Here is a 21,238-nt window from a genome sequence, read left to right as displayed (position 1 = left end):
GGATGAGAATCCATCCTACAGTTCACACCAATTTATTTGTATACGTTTCCCCATTAATCCCACACTTTCCCCGAGTGTACTTCCTCAACTGGATAAAATCTATTTATTTTTAAAATAAAAAAGAGGATTTCTTGCACTAGGACAATAGAGCGCTTTAATCATAGCTGTCAAGTTTCGGATTTGAAAATAAGGGATCAGCAGTCTCACCTATCCCGGGGACAGTCACATGTCAGTGGTGGGCGGAGCCAGAAGCAAAAGTGGGCGGAGCAGCAATGTAAACTCCAAGCGGGCTCGGGCTCAGAGCGGAGCAAAGAGGAGGGCAGCCAGCAAAGAGGAGGGCAGCCATGTTCTCCGCGCGATGGAGCCCCATCGTCTTCTTGTCTGATCCCATCAAAACAGGACAGGAAGCAGCAGCTGCTCAAAGGCAGCCAGGCTCCACCCGCCAGCTAACCCTATTGGCCGGCTGAGGGGCTCGGCGGCAACGGATAGGGGTTGATGCAGGGGGAGGAATACACCCCCCTGTAAGCACGGGAAACGGCTCCCACTTGCTTTGAGGGCTGAGGCTTTTCTCTCCAAGTAGGCGAGGTCTTCCCACCCAGTCCCTGGCCAGCAGGGGAGGAGCTGCTTCCATTAAAAACGGGAAATTTAAGGGAAATAAAAAATAAGGGAGAGCAGCGGGAAACTGCTTGAAATAAGGGAGAATCCCGGGGAAAACAGGATAATTGACAGCCCTGGCTTTAATCTACTTTCATTGCACAAGCCTACATTTCTGGCATGCACTTGAAATAATAATAATAATAATAATAATAATAATAATAATAATAATCCTGCAAAGATAGTGTCAAATCTGGAGGCACACACAGACTTCAACAAACAGGTCCCGAGAGTCAATTAGGTACACACACACAGAAATCTATTCCACTTTTTATAAAACACAAACCGACTTTAAAAAATAAATCAGAAAACACAAATTTACTGGCTTCAAGTCCTCAAGGCATATGTGCATATAATTATATACATATAAATATATACATGAGAACATTGCTATATATTACTTGCAAATCCTATCTTAATGCAGGAAGCTGCATTTTGCAAGCAATGTGAAGGCCCTTAACGGTATGGGTTCTTCAGCAAGCAAGAACGGTCGGCTTGCATCCACCACATTTTGGGTTTCTCATCTGCATCCTTCGACTGACGCTTCTCCTGCAGCCACTGCTGGCTCCGTCCTCCTGCAGCCAGAAAGCTCCTGGTGGAAGAGAGAGAGAGACAGGACAGAACGCCCTCTTGTGGTTGCTTATCTGTGCCAGGAGACGGGGGGCGGGCGGGGGGGGGGAAGCAGAAGGTCTTGGGAGCCTGAATACAGGGAAGGTGGACAACTGGCTTGACTGTAGCACAGGGGTCTCCAAACTAAGGCCAGGGGGCCAGATGCGGCCCAATCGCCTTCTAAATGCGGCCCGCAGATGGTCCGGAAATCAGCGTGTTTTTACATGAGTAGAATGTCTACTTTTATTTAAAATGCATCTCTAGGTTATTTGTGATGCATAGGAATTTGTTCGTATTTTTTTCCAAATTATAGTCCGCCCCCCCCCAAGGTCTGAGGGACAGTGGACCGGCCCCCTGCTGAAAAAGTTTGCTGACCCCTGCTGCAGTACATGTGGAAAGGATCGAGGGGGACTTAGTAAACCACAAGCTGAACAAGAGCCAACAGTGCAATGCAGCAGCAAAAAAAAGCTAATACAATTCTAGGCTGCATGAACAGAGGTCAAGTGTCCAGATCAAGGGAAGCCATAAAAAGGTAAAGGGACCCCTGACCGTTAGGTCCAGTCACGGACAACTCTGGGGTTGCGGCACTCATCTCGCTTTACAGGCCGAGGGAGCCGGCGTACAGCTTCCGGGTCATGTGGCCAGCATGACTAAGCTGCTTCTGGCGAACCAGAGCAGCGCACGGAAACACAATTTACCTTCCCGCCGGAGCGATACCTATTTATCTACTTGCACTTTGGCGTGCTTTTGAACTGCTAGGTTGGCAGGAGCAGGGACCGAGCAACGGGAGCTCACCCCGTCATTGCGGGGATTCGAACCGCCGACCTTCTGATCGGCAAGCCCAAGAGGCTCAGTGGTTTAACCCACAGCGCCCCCGGCGTCCCTAATAAATAGAATAGGGCGTCCCGATTTTTAACTGAGAAATGTTAGAGAACATGCCCAGGTTGGAGAAGGTTGGTTTAGGGCAATGGTTCTCAGAGTAGGTGGTACTCTCATAATCATAATCTTTGATCTATTTATTAAATTTGTATATCACCCTACACCCGTAGGGTGTAACAGAGTGAAAATTGATCAATACATGGCCACATTTCACTCTTTCCTCCCCTTAATGGACACTTACCATGCAAGGCCATCCTGGTTCTATGGAGGAATGCAAGAGGAAGTCTTGATGGTTCGCACCACAGAACATTCCCCGTTCCTGTCCTACTGCGGACGCTGGCCGAATCCAGGCACGCTGAGCATCCTTCTCCTGCCGCCTCCAACGGGGGCTCCTTCTTTTCCTGTCCTCTCCCATCATCTGTGGCTCTGGTGCCTTTTCGACTGGGAGTTGTGTGCAGGTCTCCTGAGCTTACGTCGAGCGCCTCCCAAGGGAGCGCAGGGGCGTCTTGGTAGGTGGGATCAGGCCTGCCGGGTCGGCCCGAATCCTCTCTTCCTGGCAGCGCTGGGCACCAACCGGTGGGAGGTGGGGGAAGCTGGGTTCCACCGGTGCGTCACGGCAGGATCCGGCGTCTCCCAGTGGCCCCGGTCGGAGGAGAGGCTGTCTTCCCCCTCCGAGCCAGAAAACCGGGGAGAGATGGCGGCTGTGATGCCACAGGCTTCCTGCACCATCCGGGTGGCTTGCAAGGCTGTCAGGCGGACGGAGGGGTCGTGATCCTGCCGCAGTTTGGAGAGCGCTGGAGCAAGGGAGAGAAAGCCAGGCCCATGAGAGAGGAAGACACGCTTTGGACAAAAGCAGAAATGGAATGGACCTCGGGAGATAAATCCATGGCTGCCTGGTTTGAATTGGCATTGGTTTTGCCTGCTTTTTTGTCTCTCCTCTGGTTTTGCTTCATTTTTATAAGATTTGATAATGCCAACCCCAGCCACAGCCCTTTGCCCTAACCCTGACACAAACCTAACCTAACCCTAAACTTAAACCTAACCCCAACCCTAATCCTAACCCTGACACCACCCTAACCCTCTAAGCCTAATCCCTAACCATAACCCCAACCCTGACACAAATCTAACCCTAACTTTAACCCCAACCCCAACCCCAACTATAACCCTAACCCTAACCCAGCCCTAACCCTGACACAACCCTAACTCTAACCCCAACCAGAACTCTAACCCTAACTGCTACTGTTAACCCTAACCCTGACACAACCCTAACCCTAACCCCTAACCTTAACCCCTACTGTTAACCCTAACCCTGACACAACCCTAACCCTAACATTAACCCTAACCCTAACCCTGACACAACCCTAACCCTAACCCCTAACCCTAACCCCTACCATTAACCCTAACCCTAACCCTGACACAACCCTAACCCTAACCCCTACCATTAACCCTAACCCTGACACAACCCTAACCCTAACCCCTACCATTAACCCTAACCCTAACCCTGACACAACCCTAACCCTAACCCCTAACCCTAACCCCTACCATTAACCCTAACCCTAACCCTGACACAACCCTAACCCTAACCCCTAACCCTAACCCCTACCATTAACCCTAACCCTAACCCTGACACAACCCAAACCCTAACCCCTAACCCTAACCCCTACCATTAACCCTAACCCTAACCCTGACACAACCCTAACCCTAACCCCTAACCCTAACCCCTACCATTAACCCTAACCCTAACCCTGACACAACCCTAACCCTAACCCCTAACCCTAACCCCTACCATTAACCCTAACCCTAACCCCTAACCCTAACCCCTACCATTAACCCTAACCCTAACCCTGACACAACCCTAACCCTAACCCCTAACCCTAACCCCTACCATTAACCCTAACCCTAACCCTAACCCCTAACCCTAACCCCTACCATTAACCCTAACCCTAACCCTGACACAACCCTAACCCTAACCCCTAACCCTAACCCCTACCATTAACCCTAACCCTAACCCTAACCCCTAACCCTAACCCCTACCATTAACCCTAACCCTAACCCTGACACAACCCTAACCCTAACTCTAACCCCAACCAGAACTCTAACCCTAACCCTAACCCTGACACAGACTTAACCCTATCCCTAACCCTAACCCTGGTTTAAATTTCCTTTAGAATTTATGTTGATCTTAATTCCCTTCTCATCCTGCATACACCATATGAACGGAGACATGGTGAGAACAAAATGTGATACAATAAGATAAAACAAAAGAGAATGGTTGTGTGGCATCTCAGGGACTGTATTTTTGCACTTCAGCGCAAGCTGGGGGGGGCATGTGCCTCCTTATTCGTAAATGATATCAAATCGAAACGTACGGCATAGAACCTTCTCTCTTTTTTTACTAGACATGCTAGAGACGGTCTTTTTAATTTGTAAGTCTCCCTGGAGCTAGGAGTTCGTGCCTCTCTGCCGTCATCATGCAAAGGGCCACGAGTCCCGCGGTGTTGTTACTTACAGAGGAATATCAAGTCCTTTTTTTCCTGAGTGATCGCAAGTGGCTCTGCACACTGGGCAACGCAACCTGAAAGACAGGAAGTCTGTGAGCATCTCAGGAAGGGGATCCTTTCCCGCAAGCTTTGACATCCCACCCCATTTGCGTTGGGACTAGGAAGACTGCAGGGACAGAGAGGAGAGGCAGCTCAAGGCCTGCCTAGACCACGGACTCATTCTGTGACCTCAAACAATTCACTTTTGCTTTCCCTTTTAATTTTAAATGGTTTATTTTGTTCAGGCAGGTATATAGCATCAGGTAAGAGGAAAAAGGAGAACAATATTATTATTATTATTATTATTATTATTATTATTTACACCCTGCCCATCTGGCTAGGTTTCCCCAGCCACTCTGGGCGGCTTCCAACAAAAGATTAAAAATACATTAAAACATCAGTCATTTAAAACTTCCCTAAACAGGGCTGCCTTCAGATGTTTTCTAAAAGTCAGGTGGTTGTTTATTTCCTTCACATCCGATGGGAGGGCATTCCACAGGGAGGGAGCCACCACCGAGAAGGCCCTCTGCCTGGTTCCCTCTAACCTCACTTCTCGCAGGGAGGGAACCGCCAGAAGGCCCTCGGAGCTGGACCTCATAGTCCGGGCTGAACGATGGGGGTGGAGACGCTCCTTCAGGTATACTGGGCCGAGGCCATTTAGGGCTTTAAAGGTCAGCACCAACACTTTGAATTGTGCTCTGAAACGTACTGGGAGCCAATGTAGATCTCTCAGGAATGGTGTTATATGGTCTCGGCGGCCGCTCCCAGTCACCAGTCTAGCTGCCGCATTCTGGATTAATTGTAGTTTCCGGGTCACCTTCAAAGGTAGCCCCACATAGAGCGCATTGCAGTAGTCCAAGCAGGAGATAACCAGAGCATGCACCACTCTGGCAAGACAGTCTGCAGGCAGGGAGGGTCTCATCCCGCGTACCAGATGGAGCTGGTAGATAGCCGCCCTGGACACAGAATTGACCTGCGCCTCCATGGACAGCTGTGAGTCCAAAATGACTCCCAGGCTGCGCACGCGGTCCTTCGGGGGCATAGTTACCCCATTCAGGACCAGGGAGTCCTCCACACCAGCCTGTCCCCTGTCCCCCCAAAACCATAATTCTGTCTTGTCAGGATTCAACCTCAATCCGTTAGCCGCCATCCATCCTCCAACCGCCTCCAAGGAGCACGACGAAGCACAGAGTGATAAAGGAATACGGCCACTATTTTGCTCACCAAGAAAGATGGCAGCCGCTCTCCGGATCGAGACCTGAGGGCACTGAAGGTGGTCCAGACATTGGAGCAAGATGACAGGGATGGTCTTGACCTTCCAGGACTAGCAAAACAAAGAGGAACGTTAAGAACATAAACAGAGCCGGCTGGATCAGGCCAATGGCCCATCTGGACCAGCCGTCTGTCCTCACAGTGGCCAACACGATGCCTCCGTCGTGGAATTCTACTCAGTATTGATCCAGAGCAGATTCCAATGTATAGTTAGCAGAACAAAAACTTAAACACGTTGCAGGATTCCCCCCCAAAATAGACCAGAGGCAATTGTATTTCATCCAGCAGAGCTTTACTGTTACTGAAGGCAAGTGAGCATTATGGTCACAAATCCATAACGTTCAGGATTGGCACTGTCCATAAGGAATCCGGTTGCAGCAGACTTAACTTAAACTTACAATAACTACTGTAAGTCTAAACCTTAACACTATAGGTACAAAACATCACACCAGAAGGAAAAGAGATAGAAAGTGAAAAAGATAACAGAACCAGTTGACGCTCGGCTGTATGCAGCATCTCTGAAGGTATAACCCAAACATCGTGAACCTTGAAATAATATTTTAAAAAAATGTCCAGTAGCACCTTAGAAACCAACTAAGTTTGTTCTGGGTGTAAGCGTTTGTGTGCATGCACACTTCTTCAGATACCACGAAATCAGATTGTTGGTCTCTAATGTGCTACTGGACTTTTTTTATTTTCTATTTCGACTGCATCAGACCAACACGGATACCTACCTGAATCTAGAATCACGAACCTTCTGCTTGTTTCTTTCACACAGAGAAGCTTCCAGAACCCTCTTGAATTAAGTAGAATAGGAAAGGTCTCTACGCATCAGTTCAATACTTTCTGCACTAGGAAATGCAAACTGACAGCCTCAAGGGGAAACCTGCAAGCAGGATTTGAACACAAGACCCCTTTGCCCCCTGAGATTCCCAGCAACTGGTATTTAGAGGCGTAAACTGGAATCAGTGAACTCGAGCGTTTTTACAAAACCCGGAACGTGCGGTCGAAATATTTGAAAGGACGACACCAAAGACACTTGACTCCAAACCCGGAATCCTAGAAACTGAAGACCGAAAATGGTGGAATCCAGAAAGACTCGAGGGGATTTGCACGGATGGAATCCAAAATTGAAATGGGGGGGGGGGGGTGCTTGCCATTTTTTGACTTGTTTCCCACCTGGCCCTACAGGGGGAAATTTGGAGCACACCTTGCCAAGCTGTTGCTAGACGAAGGCTGGTGACTTACGATTTGCCGGCAGAGGGTCTCTGCGATCTGAGGGTGGTCGTGCCAAGCCTTCTTGCTGTTGATCTTCTTCGGGAGGGACCAGCCCAGGAAGCGGAAGCACCTGGCGAGGGCATCCTGGCAACCCTGCCGTGGGGAGTCAAAGGGGGGGGGCACCAGGGGTCAGTCAGGGAGAGGGCAGGTCAATGGCGACAGCGACCGCCAAGCTGGCAACCTCCGCCTCTGCTCACAACCATCCTGATCTCCATTTCCGCCCCCTAAGTCGTCTTCCTCATTTTATTTTAAGTTTGTATTAAAATTTGTAAATTGTGACCGGGGGGGGAAATTGAACACACATTTTTTTAAAAAATCATTTTGGGGGTGGGAGGGCATAGAAATCGTGTGTAACATTAAGATCCAGGAGAAGAAGTCGAAAAGCACTTCCTGCATCTTTCCATATGTAATAATAATAATAATAATAATAATAATAATAATAATAATAATAATTTATTTATTTATTTTTATACCCCGCCCATCTGGCTGAATGAATCTGTGTATAGGAGGGAAGTAGACCATCTTGTTTCGTGGTGCACCGAAAATAATTTGGTACCCAAAAGACAGTAGAAATGGTAATTGATTTCAGAAGGCACTCTTCCGTTCTGCCACCACTTTCCATTCTTGGTAACATGGTTGTAGTAGTAGAGTCCTTTAAGTTCCTGGGCTCTATAATTTCTTATAACTTAAATTGGTCAAGCAACATCAATAGTATTATTAAAAAGGTCCACCAGAGGCTGTATTTCCTGCGTCAACTAAGGAAATTTAAATTGTCCCAGGAAGTGTTGTTCCAATTCTACAGAGGCATCATTGAAACTGTTCTCTGTAATTCTATAACAGCTTGGTACGGTACAGCCTCCAAGAGAGACAAGAAAAGGCTCCAACGAGCTGTAAGAATTGCAGAAAGGGTAATTGGTGTTAGCTTGCCTTCAATAGAGACAATTTATGCTACCCGAGTTAGGAAGAGAGCAGAGAGAATTGTAGCAGATCCTTTACATCCCGGTCATCATCTGCTTGATTTACTTCCATCTGGACGTCGCTACAGGACTTCATATACAAAATCGGCCAGGCACAAGAATAGTTTTTTCCCTTGTGCCATTAAATTGTTAAATTCATAGTTGTATAGCTGAAGGGGGGGGGGGTAAATTATGGGTGGGGTTTCCTTGCTTCTTTGTATTGTGAGAGGAACAGTGTCTGTATGTTTACATTGCAATGTAGCTGAAACAAATTCCAAGTATGTTGGAAAATGTACTTGGCCAATAATAAATTATTCCTATTCCTATTCCTATTCCAACAAAATATTAAAAATATGATACATTGGTCCATGAAACACAGGGAAATCGGATTCTGCAAACTCAGAGCAAGGAGAGGTTGGGTTCAGTGGCAGGGCATCTGCTTGGCATGCAGAAGGTCCCAGGTTCAACGGCATCACCAGGTTGGACTAGGAATGTCCCCTGTTTGAGATCTAAAGACAGCCGCTGCCAGTCAGCGCAGACAGTACTGAGCTAGATGGACCCAAGGGCCTGACTCGGGGTAAGGCAACTGCATCCTGTGTTCCTGGCTCACCTTCACCACATCGGTGTCCTCGTCTTGCAGGTGCAGGAGCAGCGGGAGCAGACTCTGTGTCACCTGCTCTTGGATGAGGTACTTCTCCTTCTTCTTGACCACGTTGGGCAGCTCAGCAAACAGGGCAATGGCGGAATTGCGGGTCCTGGCCTCTGCCTGTGGGCAACAGAGGCCGCTTCATGGGTTGATCAAACGGGGGCTGCCGTGGAGAAGTCCCACAAGCCTTGAGAAGGGAGAAACCTGCCACTCTGGCTACCCCTAGCCCTCACTGACCATGCTCAAGCCTTCAATTCCTACATTTCACCCTCGCTGACCAACCATCCGAACCTCATTATTTGACACCCACTGCCCAGATCTTTGAGAGCCAGTGTGGTGTAGTGGTTAAGAGCGGCAGGCTCGTAATCTGGTGAACCGGGTTCGCTTCCCCGCTCCTCCACATGCGGCTACTGGGTGACCTTGGGCTAGTCACACTTCTCTGAAGTCTCTCAGCCCCATTCACCTCACAGAGTGTTTGTTGTGGGGGAGGAAGGGAAAGGAGAAGGTGAGCCGCTTTGAGATTCCTTCGGGTAGTGAAAAGCAGGGTATCAAATCCAAACTCTTCTTCTTCTTCTTGAGCAGGGGAGGAGGTTAGCTCTGCTCTCTTCCCACCCTTGCCCTCAACCCATTCCCCAGCCCGGCTTTATGTGGGATGTAATCCACTGGAGCAGTCAAGTACAACATTCCTTGTTTTGCTAGAGTGGACATGCAGGGGAATGTTGGTCCAGCCAGTCGAACTTCCTGTTACACCTGGCTGGAGCGTCCTTCCTTTGCATGTGACTGATAGGTGGGTGTGAACTTTCCAGACCTAGTAAAACGCCAAGGCACATAGCTGTGGGATGTAAACACAGAGCAGTCAAACACAACATTCCTAGAGTGGACATGAAGGTGTCTCAGTCCTCCAGCCTTAACTTCCTGTTTACCTGGACTGAGACAACTTCCTCTGTTTAACTTGAGATGGGTGTGGTTTTACCTGGGGAGGTTTACACAAAAACCACAGTAAGCAGACTCCATCTCTCTCTCTTTTTGCACCGTCTTGTGAACAAGCAACATCTTAGGAGAATATGCTCTCTCGGCTCCCAGCCAAGAGAGCACAAAGAGGCTTTCCTCCCTTATGGAGTTAGCCTCTACATGTAAATACATTTATCTAAGCCTGTCTGCCTTTCTGAGACTGTATGCTGTAGCTCAGGATGCCTGTAAGTAAACTCTTTTATATCTTATAAACAGTACTGTGTTTTGTCTTTACTTTTAAGAGGGAAGAAGGGGAATATACCAGGAATATATATTTCTTATAGAGGCTTTAGCAAGCCTGTGCAAGCGCGTCTGCTGTGTTTTAAAAGGGAATGTAACTCTGCTAAGTTTGAAGCTTGTTAACTCAAGCTGGGATGAAATATATAAAATAATATATCATCATCTACACTCCTAAACATTCCCACAATAGTCACCTCCCTTCTTTTTCATCCTGCCTGTTTCCTGCTTCACCTGGACCACACTGCTGGCTCTCTCAGCCGGCAGTCCCTGGGTTATCTCCCATATGGGGTAAACCTATTTGTACATATTTGTAACCTTAAGCCTACAGCCTGCCTTCAGGGAACAATCAAACTGTGCTCTGCCTGATCATGAGTAAACTTCTTTTTGTTACTTATGAATAAGACTGTTGTGTATTCTTTTAGGAGGGATCCAAGGGATATTACCAAGAAAATCCCAATCCGGGCAAGCCAGATTGAACTGCTCACACGAGTCCACAACCAGGTTCCAGCTGTGTAATAGGGGAATGCGCTCTGCTACATGAAGAAACTTGCTAGTTAGGAAGGATAATATTAATCAATATATCCTCTCCTGTTATGCGACACGGCTGGCGCTGTGGGTTAAACCACAGAACCTAGGGCTTGCTGATCAGAAGGTCGGCAGTTCAAATCCCTGCGACAGGGTGAGCTCCCGTTGTTCGGTCCTTGCTCCTGCCAACCTAGCAGCTCGAAAGCATGTCAAAGTGCAAGTAGATAAATAGGTACCGCTTCGGCGGGAAGGTAAACGGCGTTTCCGCGTGCTGCATTGGTTTGCCAGGAGCGGCTTAATCATGCTGGCCACATCACCCGGAAGCTGTACGCCGGCTCCCTTGGCCAATAAAGCGAGATGAGCGCCGCAACCCCAGAGTCGGACACGACTGGACCTAATGGTGAGGGGTCCCTTTACCTTTACCTTTATCCTCTCCCGTTACCCACAACATTCCCACACCTTACGGGTCACATAGCCAAGCCACCAGGGATCGGAGGGAGAAGAGGGCACAGAAGTAGGGGGCATGATGGGACCGTGGAGAATTCTGGGGTCACTGGGTGGTGGGAGGAACACCCTGGATTGGAAGGAAACCTCCCCCAAATTCTTACGTTGCTGAACAAAGGAAGCAGCTTCTCAGCCAGGCTGACGATGTCACTCCTCTGCATGAACTTCAGAAGATTCTGGATGGCCGTGATGCCCTCAGTGACAACCACGCCGTCTGCCTCTTCCAAGCTGCCCAAGAGGGTTGGCATGAGGGTCTTGACCTCCTCCACCTGCAAACAGGAAGCAGCTGAACATCGCTCCCTTCCCCAAGCTTCTTCTTGACAGAAAGATGACTCTTGGGTCTCTAGATAATGTGGGGTGTGCCATCATGTAGCAGTCAAGTACGACATTTCCTGTTTGCCAAGAGTGGACACGCAGAGGAAAGTTGCTCCAGCCAGGAGGACTTCCTGTCACACCTGGTCTGGAGCATCCTCTCCCTGCATGTGACCAGCCTTTTGCTGGCCCGGCATCTTCATCCTTGTCCCTCATCCTTGGCTCCACGAACCAAAGTATAAAGCAGCTTCGTAGCAGCGGGGTTGGACTAGATGACCCTGGGGGTCCCTTCCAACTCCACGATTCATGTGAGAGAACAGAGGGGTTGTCCCCGCTCCCTCCTTCCTCACCTTATCGGGGTGGATGGCTAAGATGCCCAGAGCTCTCAGGCCAAGGGAACGGACATCTGGGCTGGGGTTCCTGGTCCACTCCTCAAGACTCTCAAAGATCTGATCCGCCGGCAGCTGCTCAATCTCCTGGTAGTGGAGAAGCTGAGGAAGAAGAAAGGACCACCAGCCACGTGAGAGAGGAACAGGCAGGATGCGACCACCTCTTTCCCTGGGATGCAGCTTGTCTAGATGAGCAGGGCCACAGCCGTAAAAATGCCCATGTTAAGTCTCCAAAACGCTGTATATTTATTATGTTTGTTTGTTTTTAATTATATTTATACCCAGCGACTCTGGGCGGCTTCCAGCGCACAAAAATAATGTTAATAGTAACAATCAGATCCTACATAAAATAACTTCAATATAAACAACGTATACCCAATAAAGCAATATGCAATAACCCAACAGTAAACACATGAAATGAAACATCAGCTAGTAATAATTAAACAGTTCACACTTATCAAGAAAGAATTTCTCATCCCTAATTGATAAAAGCAGCAGCAAATCACAATGCATAAAATATGACAAATCATGGAAGATGATGTAAAAGGATTAAATTGAAAAACAAGGGCACACAATTTATAAAAATTTTATTATTATTTTTATTTTAAAAAAAAACTATCCCTGAACTGGTTACAGGTAGGTAGCCGTGTTGGTCTGCCATAGTCAAAACAAAATAAAAAATAAAAAAATCCTTCCAGTAGCACCTTAGAGACCAACTAAGTTTGTTCTTGGTATGAGCTTTCGTGTGCATGCACACTTCTTCAGATACTGTGCATGCACACGAAAGCTCATACCAAGAACAAACATAGTTAGTCTCTAAGGTGCTACTGGAAGGATTTTTTTATTTTTTATTTGTTTTGTCCCTGAACTCTCCTCCCAGCTGCTTCTCATTGTGTGCAAAACAACGAGGTGCTTTAGGGTAGTAGTTTTCTACCCTTTCAGACCCAGGAACTGCCTTTAGCCCAAACATGCCCATGTCTTAACCCTTTGCCATAAAGGTAAAGGTAAAGGGACCCCTGACCATTAGGTCCAGTCGTGTCCGACTCTGGGGTTGCGGCGCTCATCTCGCTCTATAGGCCAAGGGAGCCGGCGTTTGTCCGCAGACAGCTTCTGGGTCATGTGGCCAGCATGACAAAGCCGCTTTCTGGTGAACCAGAGTAGCGCACGGAAACGCCGTTTACCTTCCCGCCGGAGCGGTCCCTATTTATCTACTTGCACTTTGATGTGCTTTCGAACTGCTAGGTGGGCAGGAGCTGGGACCGAACAACAGGAGCTCACCCCGTCGCAGGGATTCAAACCGCCAACCTTCTGATCGGCAAGCCCTAGACTCTGTGGTTTAACCCACAGCGCCATCTGGGTCCCTCTGTGGTTTAACCCTTTGCCATACAATATCTTTATTACATGTTTACTTGGGTTGACTGAGCTGCAAGTAATCAGCCCTGGGTGCAAGGATGGAAGGATAAAGAGGCAAGCATATTAAAAAAATAAATAAATATAAAATCCTCAACCAATTCATTAGGCCTGTCTGCTGTTTAAACAGTCCTTAATCAACTAAGGACTCACCTCAAAATTAGCAATTTAGCTAACTCATTAATCCGTTACATTTAACTCCATTCGGTTTAAATGTCATTTTGAGATACCGAGGGAAGGGTTGAGGCAGGGTAACATTGAGCTAATCCTTAGGATAGTCTTTCTTCCTACCCACCCAGCCACCCCCCGCATTTCTTACAGGAGGAATCAAAATAGCTTCCAAAAATTAAAATGTCCTTAACCCCTTAAACACACTGTGAGGTTTGGAGCTTTCAGGGTTAAAGAAAAAGAAGAAGAGTTTGGATTTGATATCCCGCTTTTCACTACCCGAAGGAGTCTCAAAGCGGCTAACATTCTCCTTTCCCTTCCTCCCCCACAACAAACACTCTGTGAGGTGAGTGGGGCTGAGAGACTTCAGAGAAGTGTGACTAGCCCAAGGTCACCCAGCAGCTGCATGTGGAGGAGTGGAGACGCGAACCCGGTTCCCCAGATTACGAGCCTGCCGCTCTTAACCACTACACCACACTGGCTCTCAACAGTACGCCCCTCCCACAGGGAGGATGTGTCACAAACATCGGGGGTATCTGCTGTATGCAAATGCCTATGTGATTTATGTGACGCACTGTTTATTTCCTGGTCAGTCTTACTTTTGACTGAACTGGAGTGGAGATGTCGTCCAAATCTCCAGGAGAAGCTTATATGCTTGTAAATAAAGCACACTTGCTTTGAAACAACCCAGACGTTGTGGGAGTTTATTTGCTGGCCTGAAAGGCACGCATACCATTGTGCAAGAAGGAGAAGTAAGAAGTTTGGAAAACTCTGCAAAAGCACTGGAGAAGCAGGAAAACGCAGAGGAAGCGTAGCTGGACACCACTCCAAGTGCTAAACTGGTTTTGAGGCTTTTCCAGTTAAAACCAAAAGCCCAACACACACAGACTCTGAATGGGGCTGCCTGTGAAGACCATAATTCAGACTCTCCTCTGCTTCAAACTTGCTAGGTGACGTTCTCCTCACTGCACATTTAAAAGCACATGATGCGTTTATTATCACATTTTTATTCCACCTCTCTCCCCAGGGAGACCGAGGTTGTGTGCATGAGGTTCTCCCCTTTGTCATTCAGTCTCCACAACAACCCTGCGGGGTAGGACAGACTCAGAGAAGGCACCTGAAGGTATCGGGCCAGAATCTTTCCAGCCCTTCCCGGGGATTGAACCAGGAGAGGTTCTGCATGCCAAGAAGATGTATGGGAGAAGGCGTTCTCTCAGGTCACCTGGTCCCAGGTTGTCGCTCTACCTGCCCTGCGCACCTCTTACCTCTACGAAGAAAGCAATGGTGGTCGGCTTGAGTTTCTTGCTGCCTTTGCTGAGCAGAGAGAACATCAGGTCCAATATCCTCATGGTCTCGGGGCAAGCAAAGTGCAGCATGGCTCTGGAAGACACAGGGGGAAGGCGCCATGTTATGATATGATAATCTTTATTGTCATTGTCCCATACAGAATAACAAAATTGAAAAAAGAACTACATCGGACATGCAAAAACCGACTAGCTTACTATCCTGGAAATGCCTGTCAACTCATTCCCTATCCTGCCTATGCATAATTAACCTCCTAAACTTTAATACCCTACCTGGTTAGCCCCCAAAAAACTCCAATGCCCCATAACTAAATACAGATACTCCCTTAGAGACTGCCTTACACTGTGTTTAAAACCGAAATCACTTTTGGATAGAAACTGTTTCTCAGGTGGCTAGTCCTGGTCTTTATAACCCTGTACCTTTGGCCACCTCATGAGAAGAGAAGACTCCCTTGAAAACCCTGATGTTGGGAAAGATGGAGGGCACAAGGAGAAGGGAACGACAGAGGACGAGATGGTTGGACAGTGTTCTCGAAGCTACCAACATGAGTTTGACCAAACTGCGGGAGGCAGTGGAAGATAGGCATGCCTGGCATGCTCTGGTCCATGGGGTCACGAAGAGTCGGACACGACTGAATGACTGAACAACAACAACCTTCTTCCAGAAGGCAGAAGCTGAAAGAGATCATTTCCGGGGTGTGCACTATCCTGCACTATCTCTGCCACTTTCTGATGGCACCTGGAGGCATAGATTTGATCCAAGGTGAGAAGAGTGCACCCAATTATTCTCTCCGCAGAGCTCAGAAAGTGTCAGAACAGAAAGAACAGAAAACACAGAGTGTGCAAGCTCAGATTACAAGACGTAGTAGTGGTGCAGATTAATAGGGACGGCAGGGGGTGTGATCCTTAATTGGGAGCACCGCCATTTCTAGGAGATGTGTTGTCTGTTCTCTCGCTGTGATTATTAAAGTTTGTAACTGGTAAGAAGAGTCCTTTTCCTTTGTTCTGCTTATCTACTGCCACAGGAGGGAGGAAGCTGATTCCCCAAAGCCTGACAGCAGCCTTCTGGGCACAGGGCCTTGGCTCCCTTGGAGAAGCGTTGCGATGGTTTTCAAAACAGCAGAGCCAGCGTGGCAGCCTGGGTCAACGGAACAGCAGGGCCCTCACCTTGCCAGCAGCGTGGCCCCCTGGAGCACTTCCCCGGCGCTCTGCAGCATGCTCCAGCCCCGCGTCCTCTCCATGAACGTGACCTCGTAGCGGCAGCCAGTGCGAATCATGAGCAATTTGATGGCCTCCGCTGAAAAGCTAAGCCAAGAGGACGGCCTGGTTACATAAGGACATAAGTGAAGCTCTGCAGGATCAGAATGCTCAGCCAGATAGACATTTGGCCTGATCCAGCAGGCTGTTCTTAATTGTTTTAACTGCTTTTATATCTGCAATTGTTTTGTGCATGTCTTTATTGCATTGTGAAATCGCCATAACATAATTCATAGCAAGCAATACATAAATATTATTATTATTGTTGTTGATGATGATGAGGATAATAATGATAATATTAGTCTGGGTAGAAATGGGGAAGCCACTGCCAGAATAATGTAAGCACATCAGAAGAGCCTGCAGGATCAGGCCGACAGCCCATCTAATCCAGCATCCTGTTCCCACAGTGGCCAACCAGATCCCTGTGGGAAACCCGCCAGCAGGATTCGAACACAAGAGCAACTCTCCCCTCCTGCGGTTTCCAGCAACTGGGATCCAGAAGCATCGCTGCCTCTAACTGGGGAGGGCAGAGCAGAGCCATCCTGGCTAATAGCCCCCACCCCAAAGCCCTCCATGAATTTGTCTAGTCATCCAAGTTGGTGGCCATCACTGCCTCCTGTGGGAGGGAGTTCCATAGTTTAACTATGCGCTGCTTGAGCAAGTGCTTTTAACCGTCCTGAATTTTCCAACTCTCAGATATTTACGAGTTCTAGCCAGTGTGGTGTAGTGGTTAAGAGTGGTAGACTCGTAATCTGGGGAACCGGGTTCGCGTCTCCACTCCTCCACATGCAGCTGCTGGGTGACCTTGGGCTAGTCACACTTCTCTGAAGTCTCTCAGCCCCACTCACCTCACAGAGTGTTTGTTGTGGAGGAGGAAGGGAAAGGAGAATGTTAGCCGCTTTGAGACTCCTTCTTCTTCTAGCGTTCTCTCCTTGTCACCCACTAGCAGAGGCGCCGAGTTGGGCCTCAAACTGTGGGTGCCCAGCGGCATAGGTGCCTGGCTTATATTTAACACTTGAGTGGGTTGAGAGTTCAAGACAATGCCTGGGTAAACAGGCCTATCTTCAAAAGCCGGCGGTATGCCAATGCAGATGGATGCATCTCATATTTAATCAGGGAGCATTTTCCATAACAATGGGGCTACCAGTGAAAAAGCCCAGCTCTGCATTATAACAAAATGGATAGCTATCAGACGGTAGCAAGACTAACCAGGTTACATTTGTTAAGTTTTTTAAAAAATATATAATTTTTATTAAGTTTTTCTATTTTGAATTTTAGAATACAGTGGACGCTCGGGTTGCGAATGTGATCCGTGCGGGAGGAGCGTTCGCAACCCACAGCGTACGTAACCCGCAGCACTGCGTCTGGGCACGCATGTGATGCAATTTGGCACTTCTGTGCATGCGCAAAGTGTGATTTAGCACTTCTGCGCAAGCCCCGAAACCTGGAAGTAACCTGTTCCGGTACTTCTGGGTTTGGTGCGTCCGTAACCCGAAAACGCGCAACCCGCGGTATGACTGTATTCATTTAAACAACCTTAAAATATCTATGACTTCCCTCCTTTTCTTCCCATGGTTCATTTTACATACCAGTAACATAAATCCCTGCATATTTTACATAAACTAAACCATTCAGTATTCCATTATTAAAAAGGTAAAGGTAAAGGGACCCCTGACCGTTAGGTCCAGTCGCGGACGACTCTGGGGTTGCGGCGCTCATCTCGCTTTACTGGCCGAGGGAGCTGGCGTACAGTTTTTGGGTCATGTGGCCAGCGTGACTAAGCCGCTTCTGGCGAACCAGAGCAGCGCACGGAAACGCCGTCATCAAATCTTGTTTGCACTGCTGAATTTATCTTAACGCTGCCCACGTTTTCAAATATACACAATTTCCACCCATATAGTCAGTAAATATTTTCCAAACTTTTCTAAACGTATGTTCTTCTTGTTCTCTTATTCTATATGTGAAGTCTGCAAGCTGCGTGTCAGGAAATCCCCCTCCCCGCACTCGGTGGGATCGCGGGAGCGTTTGCAGTATAGGGAACCCCCTGTGCATTTCACCAGATCGTCCTCCCACTCCTCCGCCGGAAGCTACCATTCCTCCAGTGGGGAGGGGGAGTCGGAAGCAGGAAGGCGGTGCAGGGGCTCTGACAGTATCCCAGAGCCTCAGCATCGCGGGGATAGCAGGGAACGGGGTCAGGTTCCCACGCTCCGAAGGGGCAGGCAGGAAGGACGTGGGAGGGGGAGGCGGGGGTTCATGATCCCGCACCTTTTTTGCTGGAGAAAGAACCGGAAGGGGTCATTCCTGGACTCTGCGGAGTGAGGAGATGGATGTTGAACTTTTGCTCCACTGTAAATAGTTTGCACAATAAAGAACTTAGCTTAGAGGTTCTGCGTTTGGCTGATTCTTCACGAGCAACCACTGAACGTCCTTACACTGCGCATATTCCGTCAGCTTAAGTTGCCATTCTTCTTTGGTTGGGACCTCGCTCGGTTTCCATTTTGGGGCTAACAAAACACTGGCCGCAGTCGTGGCATACATAAAGAAACTTTTTTGACACCTGGGAATTTCAGCCTGAATTATCCCCAACAGAAAGGACTCTGGGTTGTTGTTTTTTGTGGGGTTTTTTTTGAAAAGTACTTTTATACATTCCCCCCCCCAAAAAAAAAATTCATTATAAAATATTTCCCAATACCCTTTCAGGGTAAAAGGCTACATCGGTTAATCTGAATGCCCTCGCCGGGGAAACGAGGTACGCACCTCGCAAGGTTTTCCCCACGACCACATCGCTTCCGGAGGAAATTCGTATCCGGCAGACTTTCGGCCTGGTTGCTGAAGTAGAGTTCGATGAGCAGAGCAGTCAGAAGGTCTGGATAAAGTCTCTGGATGGTGTCTTTCGATTCAGGCACCGAGATGACTTCGTAGAGAGCCTGAGTGATCTGATAGGAGAGGGGAGAAAACATTGGGTGGGGGGGGGCTATGAGGACAACTCTCTCTTGTGTCTTTCTTCATTTACATTTTTCAAATTTATACATTTCATTCATTTTACAATCAATTTAACATTTCCAAACTTTGACTTCCTTCCCCCTCTTTCTGCGGTTCCTCAAATTAATTTTTTAATATATTCTGCATATCCAACTACTTTATCTATCTACTTTGAATATATACTCTTATGAAACTGCAGGTCCTGCCAATGTTTTTATCTGTTCACAATTTATTTGTAAATATTCAATAAACCATTTCCAATCTTTTATAAGAAGTTTGTTCTCTTGGTTTCTTATTCTTCCAGTAAGTTTCGCTATCTCTGCATATTCCATGTGTTTTTGTATCCATTCTTCCTTTGCTGGGAGTTCTGCTTCTTTCCACTTTTGGGCAAGTAGCATTCTTGTAGCATACATGAATAAATTTCTATACAATTTAGGTATTTCTGTCCCTATAATTCCCAAAAGGAAAGCTTCTGATTTTTTCAATTCATTATATATCATTTCCCGATAAGCTTTAACCTTACTACAAGACCACAACATATGATAAAAAGAACCTTCTTTCTCTTTACATTTCCAGCACTTGTTTGATTTAAATTTATAAATTTTTGCCAGTTTACTTGGATTCAGGCACCCAGATGACCTCGTAGAGAGCCTGTGTGATCTGAAAGGGGAGGCAGGAGAAAACAGAGGGTTGGGAGGCTGTGAAGACTATTCTCTCTTGTGTCAGGGACCTTGGTGCGAGAGACGCGACGCCTTCAATTAAAGAAGTCCAGGAATCTGTTTCTTGACTAAATGGGGCGCCCAGTCCTTCCACACAAGATGTTCCTCCTGGTTACCACCGCCTCCCTTTCTTCAATTCAGCAGTATTCATTTATTTCGATTTGCTTGATCAAAAAATCTCTCCAATCGGATTGCGAATAAAACGGGAGACGAAACGCGACTAAAACCCACAGCCCAATGAAAAACAGTACGTAAGATCATCATTGAACAAACCCACACAAACATATAAACAAATGCTTTTTATGTTGGCAGGCAGCTTCCAGAGTTAGAACCACAGAACTGTCGGGTTGCAAATGACCCCCAGGGGTCATCTAGTCCAACCCCCTGAAATGCACAAATTGTCACTAAACATAAAACAAGCTTAAGAAATGAACACTCGCAGCCAAACAAAATTTGCATAGAATTAAAAGCAAATGCAAAACTAATAAATATTAAGTAATAAAATTATATGCCTTGATTGGCTTGCTGAAAAAATGAATCCTTTCCAGTAGGCAATCTAAAGCAATCTATACCCCACCCCACTCTTTCACTATATATAAGGGTCTGGTGACTTCTGTTTCAGTGTATCTGAAGAAATGTGCATGCACACGAAAGCTCATACCAAGAACAAACTTAGTTGGTCTCTAAGGTGCTACTGGAAGGATTTTTTTATTTTTTTTATTTTGTTATGACAATATATAAAAGGATGTCATATAGAGGAGGGAGAAAGGTTGTTTTCTGCTGCTCCAGAGAAGCGGACACGGGGCAATGGATTCAAACTACAAGAAAGAAGATTCCACCTAAACATCAGGAAGAACTTCCTGACAGTAAGAGCTGTTCGGCAGTGGAATTTGCTGCCAAGGAGTGTGGTGGAGTCTCCTTCTTTGGAGGTCTGTAAGCGGAGGCTTGACAGCCAGCTGTCAGGAATGCTTTGGTGGCGTTTCCTGCTTTGCAGGGAATTGGACTGGATGGCCCTTGTGGTCTCTTCCAACTCTATAATTCTATGACTATGGCAGACCAACATGGCTACCTACCTGTAACTAAAGCAGGGTGGCTTCATAGTGTAACTGAGGGCAGTCCTCTTGTTAAGAAATGGGGAACTGGGAACTTTTACCAATCTGCTGAAATCACCCAGAGACCTGCCAGTCAGATCCCAATCTTCATTCTGCCCAGGCCAGCTCAGACGGTGGCAAGACGAGAACGGGGCCTTTTGAGTATTGGCTCCCTGCTTATGGAACGCTCTCCCCAGGGAGGCTCGCCTGGCACCATCATTATATAGCGTTAGGTGCCAGGGAAAAACCTTTCTTGTTAACCAGGCCTTTGCCTTTTAACTATCTATGGCCTTTTAGAGCAGGTGGGATGTTCAGAGGGACCCGTGGCTCTGTTTTCTCCAAATATGTGGCAAGGCCCAACTCACGGCAAGAGAGGCAGCGGAGGTCTGCAGCTCAGTGCTGTGGTGGTCCTGCAGCCTGGCCAGCAAATTCTCCATCAGCTGTTCCTCCACGACTTCCTCGGTAGAGAGGGACTGCCACAACTCGGACGAA

General features: G+C 47.6%; 1 protein-coding gene across 1 annotated transcript; it reads right to left on the bottom strand.

Annotated features, from left to right (window-relative positions):
* Window positions 1-1,060: 1,060 nt before the first annotated feature.
* Window positions 1,061-21,238, bottom strand: LOC117045160 (maestro heat-like repeat-containing protein family member 7). Its single transcript, XM_033145958.1, has 12 exons — window positions 21,112-21,238; window positions 18,712-18,890; window positions 15,865-16,002; window positions 14,659-14,773; window positions 11,777-11,917; window positions 11,219-11,383; window positions 8,799-8,954; window positions 7,203-7,325; window positions 5,907-6,006; window positions 4,652-4,717; window positions 2,384-2,936; window positions 1,061-1,246 (listed from the first exon to the last, which is right to left on the bottom strand). The coding sequence occupies exons 1-11, from the start codon at window positions 21,181-21,183 to the stop codon at window positions 2,662-2,664; spliced, it is 1,530 nt and encodes a 509-aa protein (XP_033001849.1). The 5' UTR covers window positions 21,184-21,238; the 3' UTR covers window positions 1,061-1,246; window positions 2,384-2,661.

Source organism: Lacerta agilis, chromosome 4, assembly GCF_009819535.1.
Source record: "Lacerta agilis isolate rLacAgi1 chromosome 4, rLacAgi1.pri, whole genome shotgun sequence".
NCBI lineage: Eukaryota > Metazoa > Chordata > Lepidosauria > Squamata > Lacertidae > Lacerta > Lacerta agilis.
The sequence above is the reverse complement of the archived record's forward strand: the minus strand, read 5'-3'. Positions and strand labels throughout refer to the sequence as shown.